Source organism: Eretmochelys imbricata, chromosome 2 (assembly GCF_965152235.1).
Source record: "Eretmochelys imbricata isolate rEreImb1 chromosome 2, rEreImb1.hap1, whole genome shotgun sequence".
Lineage (NCBI taxonomy): Eukaryota > Metazoa > Chordata > Testudines > Cheloniidae > Eretmochelys > Eretmochelys imbricata.
Window position 1 is genome coordinate 49429736 of NC_135573.1, and position 24175 is coordinate 49453910.

The following is a 24175-nucleotide window of genomic DNA, read 5'->3' on the forward strand; positions in this document are numbered from 1 at the left end:
GCATCTGGCACACAAATATCTTGCAATACAGGCTAGAACAGTGCCATTAGAATACCTGTTCTCACTTTCAGGTGACATTGTAAACAAGAAGTGGGCAGCATTATCTCCTGCAAATGGTTTGTCTCAGCGATTGGCTGAAAAAGAAGTGGGACTTGTAAGCTCTAAAATTTCACATTGTTTTATTTTTGAATGCAGGTTTTTTGTACATAATTCTACATTTGTAAGTTCAATTTTCATGATAAATAGATTGCACTACAGTACTTGTATTAGGTGAACTGAAAAACACTATTTCTTTTGGATTTTTTACAGTGCAAATACTTGTAATCAAAAATAAATTTAAAGTGAGCACAGTACACTTTGTATACTGTGTTGTAATTGAAATCAATATATTTGAAAATGTAGAAAACACCCAAAAATATTTAAATAAATGGTATTCCATTATTAACAGTGCGATTAATTGCGATTAATTTTTTTAATCACTTGACTGGCCTACTATTGTGGTTGCTGGTTATTATCTCCTGTCTCAATTACCTGAAGTGAATTAAGTGGAAAATATGTCTGAAAGTGAATAACAGCTTGTTAGAGAAAAAATTAAAATATGTACAGTACAATTACAGAAACATCTACATACAGTTTGCTTTTTATGTACAGGTTTCTCAAACTTTGCATATGAATACTTCTTGAGTGGAAAAAATAAAGCCAATGAGATACCATTGTCCATATACACAATATATCATCATAATAGTTTGATAAAATGATGGCCACCATTACAAATGTTTCATAATGCATTTAAAATAGTGGTTGTCATGTCAGTGAAAAGTTCACTTTAACCTTTTAAACACAACAGACATACACTCCAAAGTAAAGGTCTTAGCCTTCAGAATAAAATGCTAGAAGCCAGAATGACTTGTTGCATTTAGATACACAGGTTCTTCAGGTTAGCCACTTTTTGAAACAGTAACACAAAGATATAACAATTCCATGGCTACACAGGAGTATACCACCAAACCATAGTTTCAGAACTCAGTTGTCAGTAGTGATTAAAAACTGAGAACCTTCTGCTCTAAACATAGAATCCTCCACCACTTGATCTAAAGGATAATTTATAATGCTTAGCATTTAAACTGGGTGATACTTTTTATGTTCACAAGGCCCTAACATTAGTAGTCACAATAATTCAGAGCATATTCATAGAATGGAGCATAAAGTTTTGAAATTAAAGCAGCAGCCAAACTTTTCAAAATAACTACTGACTTTGGTTGCCTCAGTTGTTGGGTGTCCAACTTGAAACACATTAAAGCAGCCTGGTTTTGGAGGAAAGTGCTCTGCATTTTCTGAAAGTCTCACCCCTTGAAGGTGTCTTCAAATTGAGCATTCCGAAATGGAAGCATCCAAAATCAATAGTCTATTTTGAACATGTTGGCCAGCATGTTTATTAAGCTATCAATATATAATTTTATCTTTCTCACGCACATGCACACACACAATTTTGTTAAATAATGTGTTTTAAAATGTTTAAAATGATTTTCTGTCAAGCACTGCCATTTCCATTACTGCTAATACTACCCCAAAATGCCCCAACCAAACAAAATACCCCCACCCACTCAAAATAAAACACCTCTTACCAAATACATTAAATTTAAGAATCTGGTTTAAATGTATTAAAAGTAAAGCAATCTAGAGGGAAAGGTCAAATTCCAGACTGAGGATCTGAATCTCACGTCACTTACACTGGAATACACTAAGTACACATGTATACAGCAAATGGGAGTGTGCTTCCCAGCATGGGTAGACAGACACATGCTAGCTCTGCTCCAGCTAGTATGTTAAAAATAGCAGTGTCATTGGGGTACCATGGCTGGTGGCTCAGGCTAGCCACTCAAGTACATACCCAGGGGTCAGGGCAGGTTTGACACTGACAAATGACTTGTTAAATAGCTTGTTAATATTTTAATGCTGTCTGGGTATGTAATGCATTCATACAATTTTGAAGATAATTTTATTTCCTCTGCAGATGTTTTTCCTGTTCTACTTGGCACACAAAAGATATGGGCTGTGAATTCTAGAAGAGGCAATGGGTGACATCCTAGCCCCAGTGAAGTCAATGATAGTTTTCCCATTGACATCAGTGGGGCCAGGATTTCATCCAATATGCTGATTTTTGTTTTTTTATTTCTTTTCTGTATCTGCATAAAATCATCGCTGATGATCTGAAAAGGCATTTGAACACCTCCTGGGATTATTTATTAGAAAAGCCATTTGGCTTTTGTTGTCCTATCAAATCCGGGTATTATTTGTACTTTTTTTGCCAGTGCATGTAAGGCAGGAATTCTGCTTTTTCACCTGCTTCTTGTGTTTGTGTCAATGAAGTGCTCAGTAAAGACACTAAATGGGCAGCTTTAACCTATGAAGTCAAAGGTAATTGTTCTGGAGTGAATCTATTAAGAAGTATAAAATCTAACAGCACAGTTTTCACCCTTTTCTCATGTTCTAAAACTTTTGGTTCCCACAAGACTTTACATTTCTGCCACTCAACATCCCCTTGATGTAACGTGGCACCAAACACCCTAGTTACCCAGCGAAAAATACCTACTTCATTTAAGTCATATGGGCTATATCCTGGCACCTAGTTAGAAATATTCTTAAAATAAGAACAAGGCCTTCAGGCTGGTATAATTTTCCCAATAAAAATGCAACTAATTCCCAACTATTGTAATAAACAACCTACCTGTAAAGGGCTGAAAGTGGCCGCTTGTTTCCAGGTTTTGGTCTGTATGGTTTTGGTTCTCCTGCCATGTTGATATCTGAAAGCAAACATTTGGTATACGTAAGCCAAAGCTTAGCAGCTAAGAGTGAGTCTGCACACACACAAGATGCTGTGAAAATAAATAATAAAAGATAGAACAGGAAAGTAGACCTAACACTCTGATCAAGTTTTAGCTGCTTTTAAGCTGATGCTATAAAAGTGTCCTTTTAAAAAAATATCTTGCTATCTTGCCTATGGGTTTAAGCAACACACCAGTCAAGGATAATATATAGAATTCATATTTTTTGATAAATTAATGGTGTGGTTTATGGAGATATTGTTAAGTTTAGGCTAACAGTGTATCTCTGGTCTGGAAATGATCTGAATAGAGATTAGACAAAGAGACAGACAGTGCTTTTGAGTCACTTCACCATTGTTCAGAAAAGTAGCTGTCACATGCTGCTGTGAGAGCCCACGGTGACTCAGGCAGAATTCCTCCTTGAGATCAAGCCAACGTTTGAAGGAGTGCAGCATCAGCAGCTCTCACCGTATACCAGTCACCACAGCTCTCGCATTTAAATATGGCAATGGGTCCATGTCCCCCACCTCCTGGTGTGCCTTTTAGAGTTAAACAAATACTTTTGTGGTGCTAGCTTGAAATGGATCTTTTACTCAGGGAACACAAGGTGTGATTCTGACTAGTCCCTATGCACCACAATCTGGTCCACAAACTGCCATAATCTCTGCCTTCCTCAAAAAATAAATTGAACTGCAATGTAAAACTACTTTTCCCAAACACAACCCTTTAGAGGAAGTAGAGAAAGTTCTGAGGGCAAGTTATCTTCATAAAATGTACTTTATTGTTTTAAATGTGTGTAATTGACAAAGGAGGAAATACATTGTAATTTCCATATATAATTTTATCCTAAACAGTTACTTTCTCAGACATCCTCTGTGCATTTCAGTGAAATGCTAGAAGCCTTGTATACTTCATAGTGTATCTCCATTCCCTTACCCCAAGAGTGTACAGTGATCCTGAAAATATTCTAATGTCTGACATGTGAGAAGTCATTACCCACCCTGGATCTATTTACTGTACTCTCTTTGCCCTTCCTGGGAGTCGTAAACAAGGACAGAGCTAATCTGATGAGGGCACAATAGAAGATGTTCATAAATCCATTTTTAGTTCTAGTGACAGTTACCAATGAAGGAAAAATCACAGCCTATTCTGTTGGGAGTGCTCTGACTAAAATGGTTATACCCATACTTACACAACAGCTGTGGAAATAGAAGGCTCCTGCAATTTCATGCACAGAGCCTTTAACTCTGCTTTAAACAGAAAGCAGTTTGGGCTATCTTATATAAATAAGGTATTTTGCCAGGAAATTGGACATCATAGTGTCTATACTGTGGAAGCCATGTGGAGAAGTAACCCTTTCACCTCAGCAAAGAAATTTTGTGACACCGTTATACATACTGGGACTAATTCACCTGGTATTTACGCCAATATAAATCAGGAATAATGCCAACAAAGTCAGTGGAGTTACAGCAGTTTTACACTGAAGTGACAAAGTGACAAATCCTTCAACAAAAAATCTTCAAAACCAGACTCCAACGAGAGACTGCTGAATTGGAATTAATTTGCAAACTGGATACAATTAACATAGGCTTGAATAAAGACTGGGAGTGGATGGGTCATTACACAAAGTAAAACTATTTCCCCATGTTTCCACCCCCTCCCCCCCGGCTGTTCCTCAGACATTCTTGTCAACTGCTGGAAATGGCCCACCTTGATTATCACTACAAAAGGTTTCTCCCCTCTCCCTCCTCTCCGCTCTCCTGCTGGTAATAGCTCACCTTACCTGATCACTCTTCTTACAGTGTGTATGGTAACACCCATTGTTTCATGTTCTCTGTGTATATAAATCTCCCCACTGTATTTTCCACTGAATGCATCCGATGAAGTGAGCTGTAGCTCACAAAAGCTTATGCTCAAATAAATTTGTTAGTCTCTAAGGTGCCACAAGTCCTCCTTTTCTTTTTGTGGATACAGATTAACACGGCTGCTACTCTGAAAGCTTTCAAGGACTAACATTGTCCTGATTTTTTAGTCTCTAAGGTGCCACAAATACTCCTTTTCTTATTGTCCTGATAAGGACTTTGCTTCAGATTAGAGGACAGCAGAGTGGAAAGCAGTAGTGTGGGAAGACCACCTGTAGAGAGAGCAGACTTGATCTCTGGCACATAGCCCAGAAAGTCTTAGGCATCAAACTTTCCTTGGTAAATTCAACAGTTAAAATAAATCTCTTTATATCTTTGACTTGCTTCCCACACAGAAATTTGTTTTGTTTCAGAGTAAGCTGCTCAGAAGACTAAATTGTGAATGAAAAATCTTTATTTGAAAATTTTTAGTTGAAAAATATTGGATTGCCCATGGGATGTTTCATACCATTTCAATAATTTCTCATCAAAATGAATATTTTAAATAAATTTTTACTTTAAATACTGTTTCATTTTAAAATATTGATTTAAAATGAAAATTTTCATTTCAAGATCTGCAATAGAAAAACTAATATTTTTTTGTCTGGAACTGACAGTTTCTCAGAAAGGGGAAAAAAAAAATCAGTTTGGTTGGAAAAAATTTCCACATGAAAAATTTCAGCCTGATCTAGTTTCAAGTAACGGTGCTGTGTTGGAATTGGCATTACACTAAATCAGTGGTTCTCGTACTTATTTGATCAGGCCCCTCTTCTTTGTGTCAGTAGTCATTTATGTGCACCGTCTCCCCCACAAGTACATATACTGCCCCACAGCTCTGAAGGCAGCACACGCCAGCAGCAGCACAGGAGGGAGGCAATGTGAAAAGGGATATTTGTCAATACCACTTTTCACAGCAGACTTAGAAGTAACGGTGCAGCAGTGCAGAAGTAAGGAAATATTTGTCATCACTTTTCATAGCAGCCTTAGCACCCCATTGCCACTCTTACTTCTATGCTGTTGCTGCCACCCTGGGGCTGAGAGCAGGAGACCTGCCACCTCAAGATGAGGGATTGGGTGGGAGGGAGAAGAGCCTGAGTCCGGGGTGCTTCCTGGTGAAGCATTGGGAGGGGAGAAGCAGAACCAAAGTTTGCGTGGCCATGCTCCAGCTGTCCCCTTTATCCCCACCTCCTGGGTGCACATGGCCCTTTTGCAGGAAGTGATTGAGAACCATTGTTACCTGGGTTGGACTTCCATTTACCTCCTGGAAAACTGAGTATTAGAATTGGAATGGAAATTTCATCCTATGACCTTTACTATAATTAAACCCTTCCATGCTATTTTAATATGACAGCTTTAGGTCATTGACTTTGCTGACTTTCACCATCTCTTCCTAAAACTCAGTCAAATTTTGGGGAAAAAATGCAATGTTTATAATCTGCTTTTGAAAAACATTTAAGGTCGCAGCATTAATTCCCATATATTTCTCATGTCTATCATCCTCTTTTTTTTATTGGTTTATGTATTTATTTTTCCAGAATTTTGACCAAGGTCACTTTGAACACTAAAGAATTCTCAGATCTTTTTTCCTTACCCTTTGGGTACAGAGCAGTGTTATCTTTGTGATTTAATTATAGACCTACATTCATAAAGTTGTACAAATTCATCCAATACAGATGAATGTTTTTGTTTTAACCAAATACTGTCAGAAAAATAACATTATCAGAAAACACAGCAGGAAAGCTGCTCAGACTCAGTTAAGATACCATCAGGTGCAAATAAATCCCTAAAGGCACTACCTGGAAAAACTGAATTGCATTATGGTATCAATATCAATAGTGAGAATTGCTTTTTAATACAGGGAATATTTTGAAGAAAAGACACATCCATGGGGCTTTTCCATTTATTATTTCTGTTATTGGTTTTCTTTTCAATCAGTTTAACTGTCTGCCTTAAATGTCCCTTGAAATGTGTGTTAACTCCTTATGCTAAACAACCTGTTCCACCCTGTTTTTAACTGTGACGCTGAGTATATTTCCCTGACCTGAAGAAAAACTCTGTGTCAGCTTGAAAGATTGCCTCTCTCACGAAACAGAAGATGATCCAACCAAAGATATCACCTTGTGTCTCAAAAGAAAATTGACAGTTGAAATTCACTAACTGTTGTCACATATTCTTATTTTTATTAAGATAATGCCTAAAAGCCTCAGTCATGGACCAGGACCCCATTGTGTTAGGCGCTGTACAAACGCAGAACAAAACAATGCTATCTGCCCCACAGAGTTGACAATCTAAATAAATAATATATATATACATATGCACATCTATATATTAATATTCTCAGCTAATATCAGTTTAAAAAGAACATTTTTATTGAAAATTGTAAGGGCAGGTCACATGCAAGGGACAGTAAAATCTATGAAACATCTTGAATTCGATGAAATACAAATATGTCATCATTACACATATGATCGACTGACTGGTGTCTACAAGACCGCAACTGAAAAAACTGCTGACCTGACAGGATGCCTGAGAAGTCTACCTGTCTACCTGAAGCCTGCAGCTGAGACATTACAAAAATGTTTCTGAGGAGCATCCATCCCTCTGACCACTAGGCCCATGCTTCACATCCGTGTGGGCACTAATGATACCGAGGTATGACTCTCAGCAGATCAGCAGTGACTACAGGATTCTGGAATCAGGGAAGGAGGAGTAAGGGGCCAAGGCTGTGTTACTGTCCATCCTCCAAGCTGAGGACAATGGCCCAGGCAGGGTGACATGTATCCTGGAGGTGAGTGCATGGATGCACAGATAGTGTCGATGGGAGGGATTTGGCTTCCTCAACCATGGGATGCTGTTCTGGGAAGAGAGTCTGATGGGAAGAGATGAGGTCCACCTGGTCAAGAAGGGGAAGAGCATAGAATCATAGAATCATAGAATATCAGGGTTGGAAGGGACCTCAGGAGGTCATTTAGTCTAACCCCCTGCTCAAAGCAGGACCAATCCCCAACTAAATCATCCCAGCCAGGGCTTTGTCAAGCCTGATCTTAAAAACTTCTAAGGAAGAAGATTCCACCACCTCCTTAGGTAACGCATTCCAGTGTTTCACCACCCTCCGAGTGAAAAAGTTTTTCCTAATATCCAACCTAAACCTCCCCCACTGCAACTTGAGACCATTAGTTCTCGTTCTATCATCTGCTACCACTGAGAACAGTCTAGAGCCATCCTCTTTGGAACCCCCTTTCAGGTAGTTGAAAGCAGCTATCAAATCCCCCCTCATTCTTCTCTTCTGCAGACTAAATAATCCCAGTTCTCTCAGCCTCTCCTCATAAGTCATGTGTTCCAGACCCCTAATCATTTTTGCTGCCCTCCGCTGGACTCTTTCCAATTTTTCCACATCCTTCTTGTATTGTGGGGCCCAAAACTGGATGCAGTACTCCAGATGAGGACTCACCAATGTCGAATAGAGGGGAATGATCACGTCCCTCAATCTGCTGGCAATGCCCGTACTTATACATCCCAAAATGCCATTGGCCTTCTTGGCAACAAGGGCACACTGTTGACTCATATCCAACTTCTCATCCACTGTAACCCCTAGGTCCATTTCTGCAGAACTGCTGCCTAGCCATTCGGTCCCTAGTCTGTAGCGGTGCATGGGATTCTTCCGTCCTAAGTGCAGGACTCTGCACTTGTCCTTGTTGAATCTCATCAGATTTCTTTTGGCCCAATCCTCTAATTTGTTTAGGGCCCTCTGTATACTATCCCTACCCTTCAGCGTATTTACCTCTCCTCCCAGTTTAGTGTCATCTGCAAACTTGCTGAGGGTGCAATCCACACCATCCTCCAGATCATTAACGAAGATATTAAACAAAACCAGCCCGAGGACTGACCCTTCGATGGCCAGAACATCCCTCGGCCCTCGCTTTTCCCGCAGCGCCCATTGACTTGGAGCGGCGAACTGTGGCCAGTGGGAGCCGCGATCGGCCAAAACTGCGGACGCAGCAGGTAAACAAACCAGCCCAGCGCGTCAGGGGCTTTACCTGAAGAAGTGGTGCACCACAGTTGAGAACCACTGGTATGGAGGGATATCACTTGTTCAGGACAGGCAGGATAAAAGGGGAAGAGAAGTTGCATTATACATCAAGAACAGATACACTTGTTCTGAAATCCAGAAGGAGGTGAAAGGCAGACCAGTTAAAAGACTCTGGGTTAAGATAAAAGAGGTAAAAAATAAGGATGATGTCATGCTAGGGGTCTATTATAGACCACCCGATCAGGAAATGGAGGTGGATGAGGCATTTGTGGAACATATAAAAGAAACATCCAAAACACAAGGCCTGGTAGTAATGGGGAATTTTAACTACCCAGACGTCTGCTGGAAAAGTAATACAGCAAAACACAAATTTTCGAATAAGTTCTTGAAAGATATCAGGGCAACTTTTTGTTTAAGAAAGTGGAGGAAATATTGAGAGGGACAGCCATTTTAGTCTCAATTCTGACTAACAGGGAGGAACTGGTAGTGAATCTGAAGTGGAAAGCAATTCAGGTCAAAATGGAAGTGACAGATTTCATGATTCTAAAGAAAGGAAAGAGTGCGAGCAGCAGAAGGGCAATGAACTTCAAAAAAGCAGACTTTAACAGACTAAGAATGGTAGGTAAGGTCTCATGGGAAGAAAAACTAAGAGAAAAAGGAGATCTGGAGAGCTGGCAGTTTCTCAAGAATACAATATTAAAGGCACAACTGCACACTATCCTGATGTGAAGCTAAGATAGGAAGATGAGTAAGAGGCCATTAGCTCCATCAGGAGCTCTTTAATGATCTGAAAATCAAAAAGAATCCTACAAAAAGTGGAAACGTGGACAAATTGCTGGGGAGGAGTACAATAGAATAGCACAAACATGTAGGGACAAAATGAGAGGCTAAGGCACAAAATGAGTTACACCTAGCCAGGGACATAAAAAGCATTAAGAAGACATTCTTAAAATACATTAGGAACAAGAGAAAGGAAAGTGTAGGTTCTCTACTTAGGGGGGAAGAAGGGCTAGTAATTGATGACAACAAGAAAGTTGAGATGTTTAATGCTTGTTCTCCTTCAATCTTCACTATGAAAGTTAAGATGAGCAGATACTTAACACAATATTTTAACAAGGGGGAAGGAAAAAAGCCAAAAATGGAAAGGACAGATTTAAGTATACTTAGATAAGTTAGGGAAATTCAAGTCGTCGGGGCCTGGTGAAATTCAGCCTAGGGTACTTAAGGAGCTAGCTGAAGCAGCCTCAGAACCATTAGCAATTATTTTTGAGAACTCTTGGAGGATGGGAGGCCCCAGAGTACTGGAGAAGGGCAAGCATAGTATTTATCTTTAAATAGGGGAACAGAGAGGACCCAGGGACTGGTCAGCCTAACTTTGACAGCTGAAATAATACTGAAGCAAATTATTAAACAATCAATTTGTAAGCATCTAGAAGATAATAGGGTTACAACAAACAGCCAGCATGGCTTTGTCATGAACATACTAGGCCAAACCGCTCTAATTTCCTTTGTTGACAGGATAACTGACTTAGTGGATGGGGGGAACCAGTAAATGTGTTATATCTTGATTTTAGTAAGGCTTTTGACAGTCCCACGTAACATTCTCATAAGCAAATTAGAGAAATGTAGTCTAAATAAAATTACTATAAGGTGGGTGCACAACTGCTTGAAAGACTGCAGTCAAACAGTAGTTATCAATGGCTTGCTGTCAAACTGGGAGGGTATATCTACTGGGGTCCTGCAGGGGTCAGTCCTGGTACTAGTCAATAGTCTCATTAATGACTTGGATAATGGAGTGGAGAGTATGTTTATAAAATTTTCAGATGACATTAAGCTGGGAGGGGTTGCAAGCACTTTGGAGGATAGGATTATAATTGAAAATGATCTTAACAAATTGGAGAACTGATCTGAAATCAACAAGATGAATTCAATAAAGATAAGTGCAAAGTACTACACTTAGAAAGAAAAAATCAAATGCACAACTACAAAATGGGGAATAACTGACTAGGTGATAGTACTGCTGAAAAGGACGTGGTGGTTATAATGGATCACAAACTGAATAAGTCAACAATGTGATGCAGTTGTGAAAAAGGCTAATATAATTATTTGTTGTATTAATAGGACTGTCGTACTTATTGTCCCACTCTCCTTGGCACGGGTGAGGCCTCAGCTGGAATGCTATGTCCAGTTCTGGGCATCACACTTTAGGAAGGATGTGGACAAATTGGAAAGAATCCAGAGAAGGGCAACAAAAATGATAAGAAGTTTATAAAACAAGACCTTATGAGGAAAAGTTTAAAAACACTGGTAATGTTAAGTCTTCAGAAAAGAAGACTGAAAGAGGACCCAATAACAGTCTTCAAATATGTGAAGAGCTGTTATAAAGAGAACTGTGATTGTTTGCCACATCCACTGAAGATAGGAAAATAATGGTCTTAATTTGCAGCAAGGGAGAGTTAGGTTAGATATTAGGAAAGTCTTTCTAACTGTAAGAGTAATTAAGCTTTGCAATAGGTTACCAAGGGATGCTGTGGAATCTCCATCACAGGAGGTTTTTAAGAACAGGTTAGACAAACATCTGTCAGGGATGGGCTAATTTTACTTGGTCCTTCATCAGCACAGGGGGCTGGACTTCATGACCTCAAGGTTCCTTGCAGGCCTACATTTCTAGCATTCTATGGTTTCCATCACTGCTCAGCAGCACATGAATAACTAAGCAGGTTAGCGTTGCTTTTTCACATCACATTATTTTCCAGTTCTGTGTGCTTTGACTTCCAGTTCTAAGATTAGCAGTGAATTTGTCAACATTTCTCAGGAAAGATGATTTCATGCTGTTTCTAGACCAAATAGAAATCTTGTGAGATAACACGGTTCATCCATCATTAGATTCATAGGAGACCTTTACATTTATTAGATCATAAACTTTGTGTCAAATAAAGCTGTTGGCAACAGTATGAAGATGTACCTGCTGTCAATGATTCTCCCCTCAGGAATGCAAATAAATAGAGGCCTTGAAATCTGCAGATATCCGTGGACCATGTTTGCAGATTGTGGGTTGGATGTGGACACACGTTTTGTATCCACACAGGGCTCTACAGATAAACATCACTGCTTATGCTGTAAAATTAACGGATACATTTGCAATTTGACAAGAGACATAGTGATGCATGTTTGCTTCTCTGAGGGAATGATCAAGCCCATAGGCTCCTGAATTGTTATGACTCATCATGTAGTATATAGTAGTAGCAGTAGTATTTAACATTATCACCACAATATTATTAAGGTACTACTATATTTAGAAAAATGACTATGCAAAAAGGCACATTATTACTCAACAAAATCTCTGTGTATTCAAAGTCATATTTGATTGCTTTTCTGAATAAAATAGTTGTTTACTACTTTCTATTCTTAGAACAGCGGAGCCAATAAAGCTATGAGACAAGGACTTAGATTATTTTCTGTCTTATGCACCATCAGCAGAATTGATAACTAATTTTGAATACGGAATCTTTGTTGCTAATAATGTTGTCCAGATCCCTGAGGTTTCAGGGCTAGCAAATTACACATAAACTAAGTAAATTAGATATGTAAATCATTGAGACACAACATATGTGGAACTCCACAATGATATCTGCACAGCATGTCCACTTCAAAACAATATTTAATTACAGTGCTTGAAATCAATGATATGTCATAAAAACCAGAATGCGCCACATGTGGGGAACTTCAAACAATGTATATACTATATCAAAGGGAATTTAACCAAGTCATGTTATACTTAGTAGTTATCTACCTTACAAAATTTAGACAGTATATCATAAGAACATAAGAATGGCCATACTGGGTCAGACCAAAGGTCCATCCAATCCAATATCCTGTCTACCGACAGTAGCCAATGCCAGGTGCCCCAGAGGTAGTGAACTTAACAAGTAATGATCAAATGATGTCTTGATCATCAACGTCTTGTCTCCCTTAGTAATAAGAGTAAACCATTTATGAGGCTTGAGTAAGAAAGCAATTAAGTTATTTTAAATTGTGGGAAATGCCAACTGCCATAAGTGGGTCTAGGCTTTGTTCTACTCTACCAAATTTTTGGAGCTGTGAAGGAAGAAACTTCCCAGAAAATTAATTACAAACTCAAATAAACATTGTTTGTAAAATATTAAATGAAGGTGTGTGACATGCTACTCACCTATAGTGCTAAAAATAATTTGCTCACGTGTATCCGCTGCATTTGCATGCAAGTAGCTGGAAATTTTCTTTATACTAACTAAAATGACAGCTATTGTAAATGCTTCAACCAGAAAGAGCTGCCTTTTTGAATAGTGTAAGAAAGTGCTTTGTTCAACTATCTCTTCTTAACACCATTGATTAACTAAAGTGGCAGGCATGCTGTTGTTTGAAACCCTTCCCTCACCCCACACTCCCCAAAACTTTATTCAGTTCTACAGAAAATCCTGACCCTTCCAAACAAACTTAGAAAACAGATCTTGCACCAACTTGGCTCTCTGGAGATGCAGAAGGGAAATGGAATTCTCTACTCAGGTTGCAGAGGAAGAGCAGAGCTGCTTTGTGGCAGATACTGCAGCCTTGGGGCTTCTATAGTTTTCATATCCCCTGTGCTACCCTTTACCTGTGTAGAAGCACATTCCCTGTCCATGTCTTAGGTGACTCTCCTGAAACGCTCCACATAGTGGGGCTCAGATAGCCACTGTGCAACAATTATCTGCAGTGTACAGAGGCGGAGACCTCCTTCCTCTCACCCCAAAAGGGAAGTGCACTGGTTCATTGCCTTTGAGGCTCTTATCCTTCCGCACGATTTGGTCCAGGGTGAAGAACTTCTACAGTTACCAAGGGCTGCACCTCAACTGGCCAAACTACAGTATGGGGCAAATATAATTGCCTGCCCTCTAGTGGGCGCCTTTGCATTTGAAGATGTGTTGGAATTGTCCCTCCCTGGCATGGTATGAGCCCAACCAAGTTCTCCGCACAGCAGCGCTCAGGGATAGCAGAAGCCGGGGCACAGAAAAGCTAGGGCTGGAAGATCTACATGGATCTGTCACACAGGGATCTGCAATTGGGCTGGAGTAACCTTTGGTGCAGCAATTCTGGAGCTGCTCCATCACCGAGAGAGCAGGGTTTCCATCCCACATGCATCTGTGTAGGGCCTAGCCTGCCTACCCCTAAATATAGATGTATATAAAGTCTAATAAGACAACAGAGGTGGTGGTGGGGGGGAAATGTCACATGACATTTATTTATTTTTGCCTTTTGGAGAGCAACAAAACTGCCTTGGATGTCAGGATAGCCAGTCCTAGAAAAGTTCACACGGGGATTGTCACATAATATTATTGTACCCTTTGCATTATTACTTTACACTGTTATTATGAATAGGAAGCATGTCGTTGGTTTTAGTGAGGTAGCACCAGTCCACAAGTGAGTGATGTGCCACAACAGTGGTGACATGGTCTGTCTTAAACAAGGAGTTTGTGTAATAGCTGTGGGCATTATCTTCTATCTCACAGAAGATGCAAGCCAAGCTTGCAGCTTTTTCATATAGTGAGGAGCTGAGTGAACTCCTTTATTCCTTTGCCTTCTCTTGACAGCAATAAAGATGCTGTTTACAAAAAGAAGATAGAGTGCTTGTGTTTCAGATCAAGAATAATTGCTACAGGGCAGCAGCTACCAAATTATCTGGTGTTCCTCTTCAGTAACCAAAGATAGTTATTTTCACAAGCTTCTGGTAAATCTTAATGTTGAGTAGATGTTTAAGTGCCTCAGCACTGCACTTAGCCTGAAGCAGTGACTTTCAATATTGCAGCTGGGATGCAGTAAGAGACTCTCATATTAACTCCTTCAGACCTGCCAATGCTCTGTTGGAGGAGAAGGTATTTGTACTTGGTTTTGTATTTGTATTATTTGTATGTGTAGAGGCTTGTAGGGGCTTTGTGCTGGGAGAGAAGCTGAGCCCTGATTAGGGGGCGGGGCTTCTCTGACTAGGGGTCCTATAAAGGTAGCCAGCCAGTCAGGCAGTGGCACAGGAGCCAGCAAATAGCGCTGTAAACAGGGGAGTTTGAGGGGGAGTTTGTATTGTGGTGCTTGTTTTTGCTGTGGGTGGTGGTGTTTTGGTGTGGTTTGTGTTTCCCAGATTAACAGGATTTAGGTGGGAAGGCTATGACAGATACAGAGGCAGCAGTGGGAGTGACTCATGTAGCGGAAGACACAATGACGATGACTGGATGTGGAAGCTGCGGTATGTACATGATCCTGGAGGGGGTACCTGGTAAGAGTTTTGTCTGCATGAAATGCCGTCTGATAGAGCTGATGGAGGAAAATATCTGGGGATTGGAGATGCAGGTGGAAAGTCTGGTTGAGTTTAGAAGGGGTTTGAGTGGATTATGGAGCAAAGACATGAGGCAGCTGAAGGGAAAAGCTCAGACTTGCAGATGGAAGTAGGACTGAAGAATTCTGAGGGGAGACTGCTGGGTGAGGAAAGTGGACAGTGGAAGCATCTGACTAAGAGAGCCAGGCAGAAGAAAAGATGGGCTAGTGAAGGAGAAATAGAGCTCAAGAATAGGCTTGCAGAGTTGGAAAATGAAGAAGGGGATCAGCAGGTGGTCACTGAAGGTGGAACGGCAAGAAAGAAGAGAAGAGCAGCTAGTCCTATACGAAAAGAGGAAAAGTCAATGGAGGCTACACCAAATATGAGCCCCAGGAGAATACAGGATGGGTTGAAGAGGATTACAAGGGAGAATAGGAATGGAAAGAACTTGCAGCCAGAGGGAACAGGGGATAGACTGGAGAATAGCACCGTCACCAGGAAAAGGCAGGTCTACGTGATTGGGGACTCCTTACTGAGAAGAATAGACAGGCCTGTAAGCAGAGCTGATCCAGAGAATAGAAGGGTGTGCTGTCTTCCAGGTGCTAAGATACAGGATGTAGACCTGAGGTTGAAAAGGATCCTAAAGGGAGAGGAAAAGACTCCCCTAATTATCCTTTATGTGGGAACAAATGATACTGGTAGATTCTCGCTGGAATGTATCAAGGGAGACTATGCCAGGCTGGGGAAGACGCTTAAGGAAATCGAGGCTCAGGTGATCTTCAGTGGGATTCTGCCTGTTCCTAGAGAAGGGCAACAAAGGTGTGACAAGATTATGACTATCAACAGATGGCTCAGGCAGTGGTGCTATAAGGAGAGCTTTGGGATGTATGGCCACTAGGAGGCATTCATGGACAGAGGACAGTTCTCTCGGGATGGACTTCATCTGAGTAGGGAAGGAAATAGACTTTGAGGATGGAGGCTGGCACAACTGATTAAGAGAGCTTTAAACTAGGAATCTGGGGGAGATGGTTGGGAGATGTCCAGATAATTTCCAAGCCAGATTTTAGCATTGAGAGGGAAGAAAACAAAGTAAGAAAGGACACAGCCATGGGTAGGAGAATGGACATAAGGAGGAAGGGCAGTGTGGATACCAGTCTAATACGTCATACTGGCTGTAGAATGACCGTGCCTAATCGGGTAAAGAATGTGAGCGAAGCCAAACAGCAAAAATTAAGATGTTTGTACACCAATGCGAGGAGCCAAGGTAACAAAATGGAGGAACTAGAGCTTCTGGTGTAGGAAGTGAAATCTGATATTATAGGGATAACAGAAACATGGTGGAATAGTAGTCATGACTGGACTACAGCTATTGAAGGGTATGTGCTGTTTAGGAAAGACAGAAATAAAGGTAAAGGTGGTGGAGTAGCATTGTATATCAATGATGAGGTAGACTGTAAAGAAATAAGAAGCGATGGAATGGATAAGACTGAGTCCGTCTGGGCAAAAATCACATTGGGGAAGAAAACTACTAGAGCCTCCCCTGTGATAGTGCTTGGGGTGTGCTATAGACCACTGGGATCTAATTTGGATATGGATAGAGCCCTCTTTAATGTTTTTAATGAAGTAAATACTAATGGAAATTGCGTGATCATGGGAGACTTTAACTTCCCAGATATAGACTGGAGAACGAGTGCTAGTAATAATAATAGGGCTCAGATTTTCCTAGATGCGATAGCAGCTACTTGATGAAGGAATCCATCAGCTGAACCAACTAAAGGGGAATACCATTTTAGATTTGGTTTTGGTGAGTAGTGAGGACCTCACAGAAGAAATGGTGGTAGGGGACAACCTTGGTTCAAGTGATCATGAGCTAATTCAGTTCAAACTGAATGGAAGGATAAATAAAAATAAATCTGCGACTAGGGTTTTTGATTTCAAAAGGCCTGACTTTCAAAAATTAAGGAAATTAGTTAGGGAAGAGGATTGGACTGAAGAATTTATGGATCTAAAGTCAGAGGAGACCTGGGATTACTTTAAGTCAAAGCTGCAGAAGCTATCAGAAGCCTGCATCCCAAGAAAGGGGAAAAAATTCATAGACAGGAGTTGTAGACCAAGCTGCATGAGCAAGCACCTCAGAGAGGTGATTAAGAAAAAGCAGAAAGCATACAGGGAGTGGAAGATGAGAGGGATCAGCAAGGAAAGCTACCTTATTGAGGCCAGAACATGCAGGGATAAAGTGAGACAGGCTAAAAGTCAAGTAGAGTTGGACCTTGCAAAGGGAATTAAAACCAATAGTAAAAGGTTCTATAGCCATATAAATAAGAAGAAAACAAAGAAGGATGAAGTGGGACTGCTAAACACTGAGGATGGAGTGAAGGTTAAGGATAATCTAGGCATGGCCCAATATCTAAACAAATACTTTGCCTCAGTCTTTAATAAGGCTAATGAGGATCTTAGGGATAATGGTAGCGTGACAAATGCGAATGAGGATATGGAGGTAGATATTACCATATCTGAGGTAGAAGCGAAACTCGAACAGCTTAATGGGACTAAATTGGGGGGCCCAGATAATCTTCATCCAAGAATATTAAAGGAATTGGCACATGAAATTGCAAGCCCATTGGCAAGAATTTGTAATGAATCTGTAAACTCAGGGGTTGTACCATATGACTGGAGAATTGCTAACATAGTTCCTATTTTTAAGAAAGGAAAAAAAAGTGATCCGGGTAACTACAGGCCTGTTAGTTTGACATCTGTAGTATGCAAGGTCTTGGAAAAAATATTGAAGGAGAAAGTAGTTAAGGACATTGATGTTAATGGTAAATGGGACAAAATACAACATGATTTTACAAAAGGTAGATTGTGCCAAACCAACCTGATCTCCTTCTTTGAGAAAGTAACAGATTTTTTAGACAAAGGAAACGCAGTGGATCTAATTTACCTAGATTTCAGTAAGGCGTTTGATATGGTGCCACAAGGGGAATTATTAGTTAAATTGGAAAAGATGGGGATCAATATGAAAATTGAAAGGTGGATAAGGAATTGGTTAAAGGGGAGACTATAGCGGGTCATACTGAAAGGTGAACTGTCAGGATGGAAGGAGGTTACTAGTGGAGTTCCTCAGGGATTGGTTTTGGGACCAATCTTATTTAATCTTTTTATTACTGACCTTGGCACAAAAAGTGGGAGTGGGCTAATAAAGTTTGTGGATGATACAAAGCTGGGAGGTATTGCCAATTTAGAGAAGGACCGGGATATCATACAGGAGGATCTGGATGACCTTGGAGTAATAGCAATAGGACGAAATTTAATAGTGAGAAGTGTAAGGGTTTAGGGATTAACATAAGGGTTTAGGGATGCATTTAGGGATTAACAACAAGAATTTTAGTTATAAGCTGCGAATGCATCAATTAGAAGTAACGGAGGAGGAGAAGAACCTTGGCGTATTGGTTGACCACAGGATGACTATGAGCCGCCAATGTGATATGGCCGTGAAAAAAGCTAATGCGGTCTTGGGACGCATCAGGTGAGGTATTTCCAGTAGAGATAAGGAGGTGTTAGTACCGTTATACAAGGCACTGGTGAGACCTCACCTGGAATACTGTGTGCAGTTCTGGTCTCCCATGTTTAAGAAGGGATGTATTCAAACTGGAACAGGTACAGAGAAGGGCTACTAGGATGATCCAAGGAATGGAAAACCTGTCTTATGAAGGGAGACTCAAAGAGCTTGGCTTGTTTAGCCTAACCAAAAGAAGGTTGAGGGGAGATATGATTGCTCTCTATAAATATGTCAGAGGGATAAATACCAGAGAGGGAGAAGAATTATTTAAGCTCCGTACCACTGTGGACACAAGAACAAATGGATATAAACTGGCCACCAGGAAGTTTAGACTTGAAATGAGACGAAGGTTTCTAACCATCAGAGGAGTGAAGTTCTGGAATAGCTTTCCAAGGGAATCAGTGGGGGCAAAAGACCTATCTGGCTTCAAGATTAAACTCGATAAGTTTATGAAGGAGATGGTATGATGGGATAACAAGATTTTGGCAATTAATTGATCTTTAACTATTCATGGTAAATAGGCCCAATGGCCTGTGATGGGATGGGATCTGAGTTAGTACAGAGAATTCTTTCCTGGGTATCTGGCTGGTGAATCTTGTCCATATGCTCAGGGTTCAGCTGATCACTATATCTGGGGTGGGGAAGGAATTTTCCTCCAGGGCAGATTGGAAGACCTGGGGTTTTTTCGCCTTCCTTTGTAGCATGGGGCATGGGTCAATTGCTGGAGGATTCTCTGCACCTTGAAGTCTTTAAACCATGATTTGAGGACTTCAATAGCTCAGACATAGGTGAGAGGTTTATCGCAGGAGTGGGTGGGTCAGATTCTATGGCCTGCATTGTGCAAGAGGTCAGACTGGATGATCATAATGGTCCCTTCTGACCTTAATATCTATGACACATTTTAAACAACATGGCTACGAACTTCAGCCATTTTTTCCTATTCCTCCAAAATATTTTTCTCTCTTTTCAACACTGATCTAGATGGCTTGTCTGCCCCACATCATGTCCTTTAACTCCGCATTCTGTGAGGCTTAACTCTCCATGCCAAGCTCAAGTACCGAGAGTTGATGCAAGGAGGTTCTGTGGAGTCTTAGGGTTTCCTTGTCTCATGCTGTCCCACGCATCTGGCCTAGCATTTCTTGTTATTATTAGAGACAGTCAACATTATTCAGGAAAAAGTTCTTCACAATACCAGTTGCAATAAAAAAAACCCTGTTGACATTCTGGCCTTTCCCATTTTTTTGCAAACTGTTCCTGTGACATTTGAAATTGATATTTCAATCAAAATTGTAATCTAAATTTCCAACATTATTGAAATTTTTCATTTTCTGTACTATCTTACCGAAAACTAGGTTTTTGATTTAAAAAGTCTCAGATCATTTCATAAAACGAAAGACAAACAAAAAGGGTCTGTTTTGAACCCTGCATAACAGAAATGACTTCAATTGCTTTCACAAAATTGTTTTCCCAATTTTCAACAAATGATTTGTATTTCAGTAGCACTTATGGATGGCACATTCAGTTGTGGTCCTATTGTTCTTGATGCTGTACAAACACCTAGTAAGAGAATACCTGCCTCTAGGAGCTTCCTGCTTAACTGGACAGCCAATAGAGACAAAGGAATTGTCATCCTGATTTTGTAGACGGGAAACCAAGGACTACAGTGCACTGATCATGCAGGAAGCCTGCAGCAGGGAACTGAACCCAGATCCCTATTCTAGTGCCTTAACCACAAGACCATTATTCTCAGCCAGATTGCTCTTATTTTGGATCAATCATTCTCACTCTCAGCTGTCAAATTCCTCCTTGAAAACCATTTATTTTGCCTGGTTCTTATGTTCTAGTTATCCTCCATTGCCTAGAGTGAGCTACTCCTCCATTTTGATCCCACCTTATTTCCTTTAAAAAAAATTAAAATAAGGAAAACCAGAATGTGTAATATTTATTCACCACACATAGGATTAATGTTATTTCCCTTCTTGTAATAAGAAAAGGAGTACTTGTGGCACCTTAGAGACTAACAAATTTATTTGAGCATAAGCTTTTGTGAGCTACAGCTCACTTCATCTTGTAATGTAACCCGTCTTACTCCTTCCTGTATCACTTCCCTTTGCTTGTTATCATCATATCGTAGATATATCAATTTTAGATTATATATGTATATATCAAGTAAGCACACACAATGGACAGTGATACTATAATAGTGTATACATATTAAAGTATATAATAATATTTGCCATACAATGCTATATGAGATCCAGGAATTATTTCCTATTTCAAGTATATGGAAATATTACACTATTCCAGATACAATATGGTAGCTGTTGTGGAAATTTTATCTGTAATGTGATTGCTGTAAAATATTTATGAAGCACTGTAACAGTATTAGAGGGGCCCATATTTTTTACATAAAACTTTAAAATACCCATTTTCTCTAGCATATTTAAGTATTTCAGAGTATCCCATGGCATTCACTGACCTGTTTGCCATTTTCTTGAACACTTCAAGGTTGAACAAAATGACAGCACAGGGAGGCATAATTCCGCCAAAGAATGACACAAGGGAGACAGCATTATTCAGGAGCTAATTTTCAAATAAACAACATGCCAAATTTCAGTACAATTAACACTTATGTTAAGTGCCAGTTACTAATTCTCTGTCACTTCCAATGCACACACTTCCCTGAGTGGATTCAATTCATACTGATACCTAAACCATAACAATGCAGCTTGCTGCAAGCAGGAGCTACAGTAAACTGAAAGTACAGGCAAGCTTCAGAATAAATGACACAGAGTGGGTCTGTTCTGTTTAGCAATAAATATAATTTGTGTTTCCCCAGAGGAAGGTGTAAATGGATGATGGTAGGAACATAAGAATTGCCAGACTGGCTCAGATTTGTGGTCCATCTAGTCCAATATCCAGCATCAGATACTTCAGAGGAAGATGCAAGAGCCCTACAATAGACAGATGTTGGAAAATATTCCCCTATGAAGGTCTCATCCTAATAATTAATAGTTAATGATTGTGGTAATCCCCGAAGCATGAGTTTTTATCTTTTTTCCAATAATCATTTTGTTAGCATCAACTAACATAACTCTAGATATTCCGATTATCTATATAAACAACGCATCTCTCTTTGCTTCTTATTCCCTCTCATTCTACTCCCACTGAAGTCAAGTGAACTTTTGATATTGACTTCAAAAGATTCAGGTTTCACCTTGTGTGCAGAGATTTCTTCATATGCACTTTATAACCTATTCTTCACAAGATCTCTGTTGAGCAGCTTGAAGTGTATTCTGTGTTATTAGCAGTATTTTGAATCTAAAATAGCAAATGTTATGCAAAAATCAGTTTATAAAATAAACTAACTGTTTTAAACCTGATTTAAACTCAATTTAAAAATCAAATATATTAGAAAAATTGAGACCATAAATATAGTTTGTCAAATTTAATTAAAAAAAATCAAAGCAGTTTTAATAAACAAATGTAAAAAATCATCAACCCTGCAAACCCTTTCTATATGGTTGTCTTGTAATTTAAAACAAAAGTACTATACACTTCTGGGGGGAAAAGTGTATAATGTGCATAGATTTTATTTAATTTAACTCCAGGTTTAGTAGGTTGGTGTTTAGGACATCGTTAATTCAAGATTGCTCAGTGTTTGTATTATAAATCTGTATTTTCAGAAGATTAGGAGTCAGAAGTAAAAATTAATTCCAGGACGTGGCAAAAATGTGTTTTGTTGTTGTTTTAAAACTAAATATTTTATTTATTTTTATATATATGCACACACACATACACACTTTTCTGTATGTAATATATATAAAATATACACACAGTATATATAAAATTCACACACTATATATAAGAGTGTGTGTGTGTATGTATGTGTGTGTGTAATCATAGACTGGAACCATTTTTGCCAAATCCTGGAACTAATTTTTACTACTGACTCCTAATCATCTGAAAATACAGATTTATAATGCAAACACTGAGAAATCTTGAATTGGAGATGTCCTATACACCAATCTCTAAACCTGGAGTTAAATTAATATTATTGAAATTGATGTAGGAATGAATTGCTTGAATATACAGAAAATAAAACATTCATAAATCATGGAAATTTTCTTTCTGAAAACTGCTATTTATCATAATTTTTAAAGGGACCAGTGGTGACATAAATCCTATCTGGAACTTCTACCTGCAGCTTTCAGAACTGTCAGATTTTCTGCAGTGCAATGAAAACCTCCCAGTGGCTGACCAAATGAAACAGTTCCCTGAGCTCACCTGGAAACATTAATCTTTTGGACACACTGAATCAACTGCTAATTTCATGTCTGTCATTTTTACGGAAAAGAAAAGTTTTAAAGCCTTCAAGTTCTGTTATTTTAAAATACATTTTTAGTTAAAAAAAAAGATTGTTTTTATAATGTATGTATTTATTACAGTCAGTTTTAAGTTTTAGGACTGAGTGGTCCCATTAAATATAAGGGGATAAAACTCTGACAATGTCAAAACAGCATGTTTCCTCCTAATGTGTGGACAGTTAATGTATAGATCTCTGTTTGGCAACATTTTAAGGTCAGGAAACATTTTGTACTCTTAAGTGTGTTCTTGGATATTGCTAAATTTTAAATATATTTATTCTGGACTGACAGCCATAGTATTATTAGCGTGAATCTTAAAAGCTCTATGCCCACACTTATATTCTGTTGTGACATAAAATTATAATCCTTGTCTTTAACAGGCCATACTGCTGCTTTACCAAACTCTCTCTATATAATCCTGTGAATAGAAATATTTGTGCTGTTGTTTCATTAGCAATTACTCGTCGGTGGCAAAAGTAGCGGTTGTTGTTTTCTGATGAAGAATTCTGAGAGTGACATTTTTAGAAGTTCCCAATGTGAGCATAATTCTGCTCTCACTGAAGTCATCGGCAAAACTGACTTCAGTAAGAGCAGATTTAGGTCAGTGCTGATGGCTTTGGAAAGTCCCATTTACGCTTATATCACACAGTATGATAAATTTCATCTGGTTTAAACATCTTGAATAAGAGGTTGCAGACAAAGATCTTAACTTTTTTGGAAAGAGCTGAGATGAAATTTGGGAACTTACAATAAGTAGCTAAAATAGGTGCAACCCTGCATACTTCTGCCTACCTCAATCATCACTTCATGGTCACTGTCAACTTGAGCATGCCAGCTTTCCTTAAGAAAAAGGAATAAACAGTGGATGCAAATGAGCCCACCATCCCTGAGTGGTTTTGTTCCTGGTTATATAGCTGCCATTGCTTATTATAAAGAAGATACATATAAGCCCCTGCAAAAGTGATCCAAATAATAATGAGAAATTACAACTGGGTTTGCATGTTCTCAGCTGTGCATATTCATAGAACATGTGATATATAGAGCATGGCCCTTTATTTTAGTGTGTAGTGTCTGTATTTATTTTAGTGTGTAGCGCTGCTGAATATGTGCAGGCCTCTAAATCCCGTATTGTCCAGGATGAGAAACAGCTTGAGAAGTTCAGAACCATGAT

The 24175-nt window shown here is 39.3% G+C and overlaps 1 protein-coding gene across 1 annotated transcript in view; it reads right to left on the minus strand.

Annotated features, from left to right (window-relative positions):
* The window catches only part of RALYL (RALY RNA binding protein like), a 308298-nt gene that overhangs the window by 77753 nt on the left and 206370 nt on the right, over positions 1-24175 (minus strand). The window contains exon 2 of the mRNA XM_077810076.1: positions 2729-2804. Coding sequence (XP_077666202.1) covers positions 2729-2804 — 76 coding nt within the window. The remainder of the gene's footprint in view (positions 1-2728; positions 2805-24175) is intronic.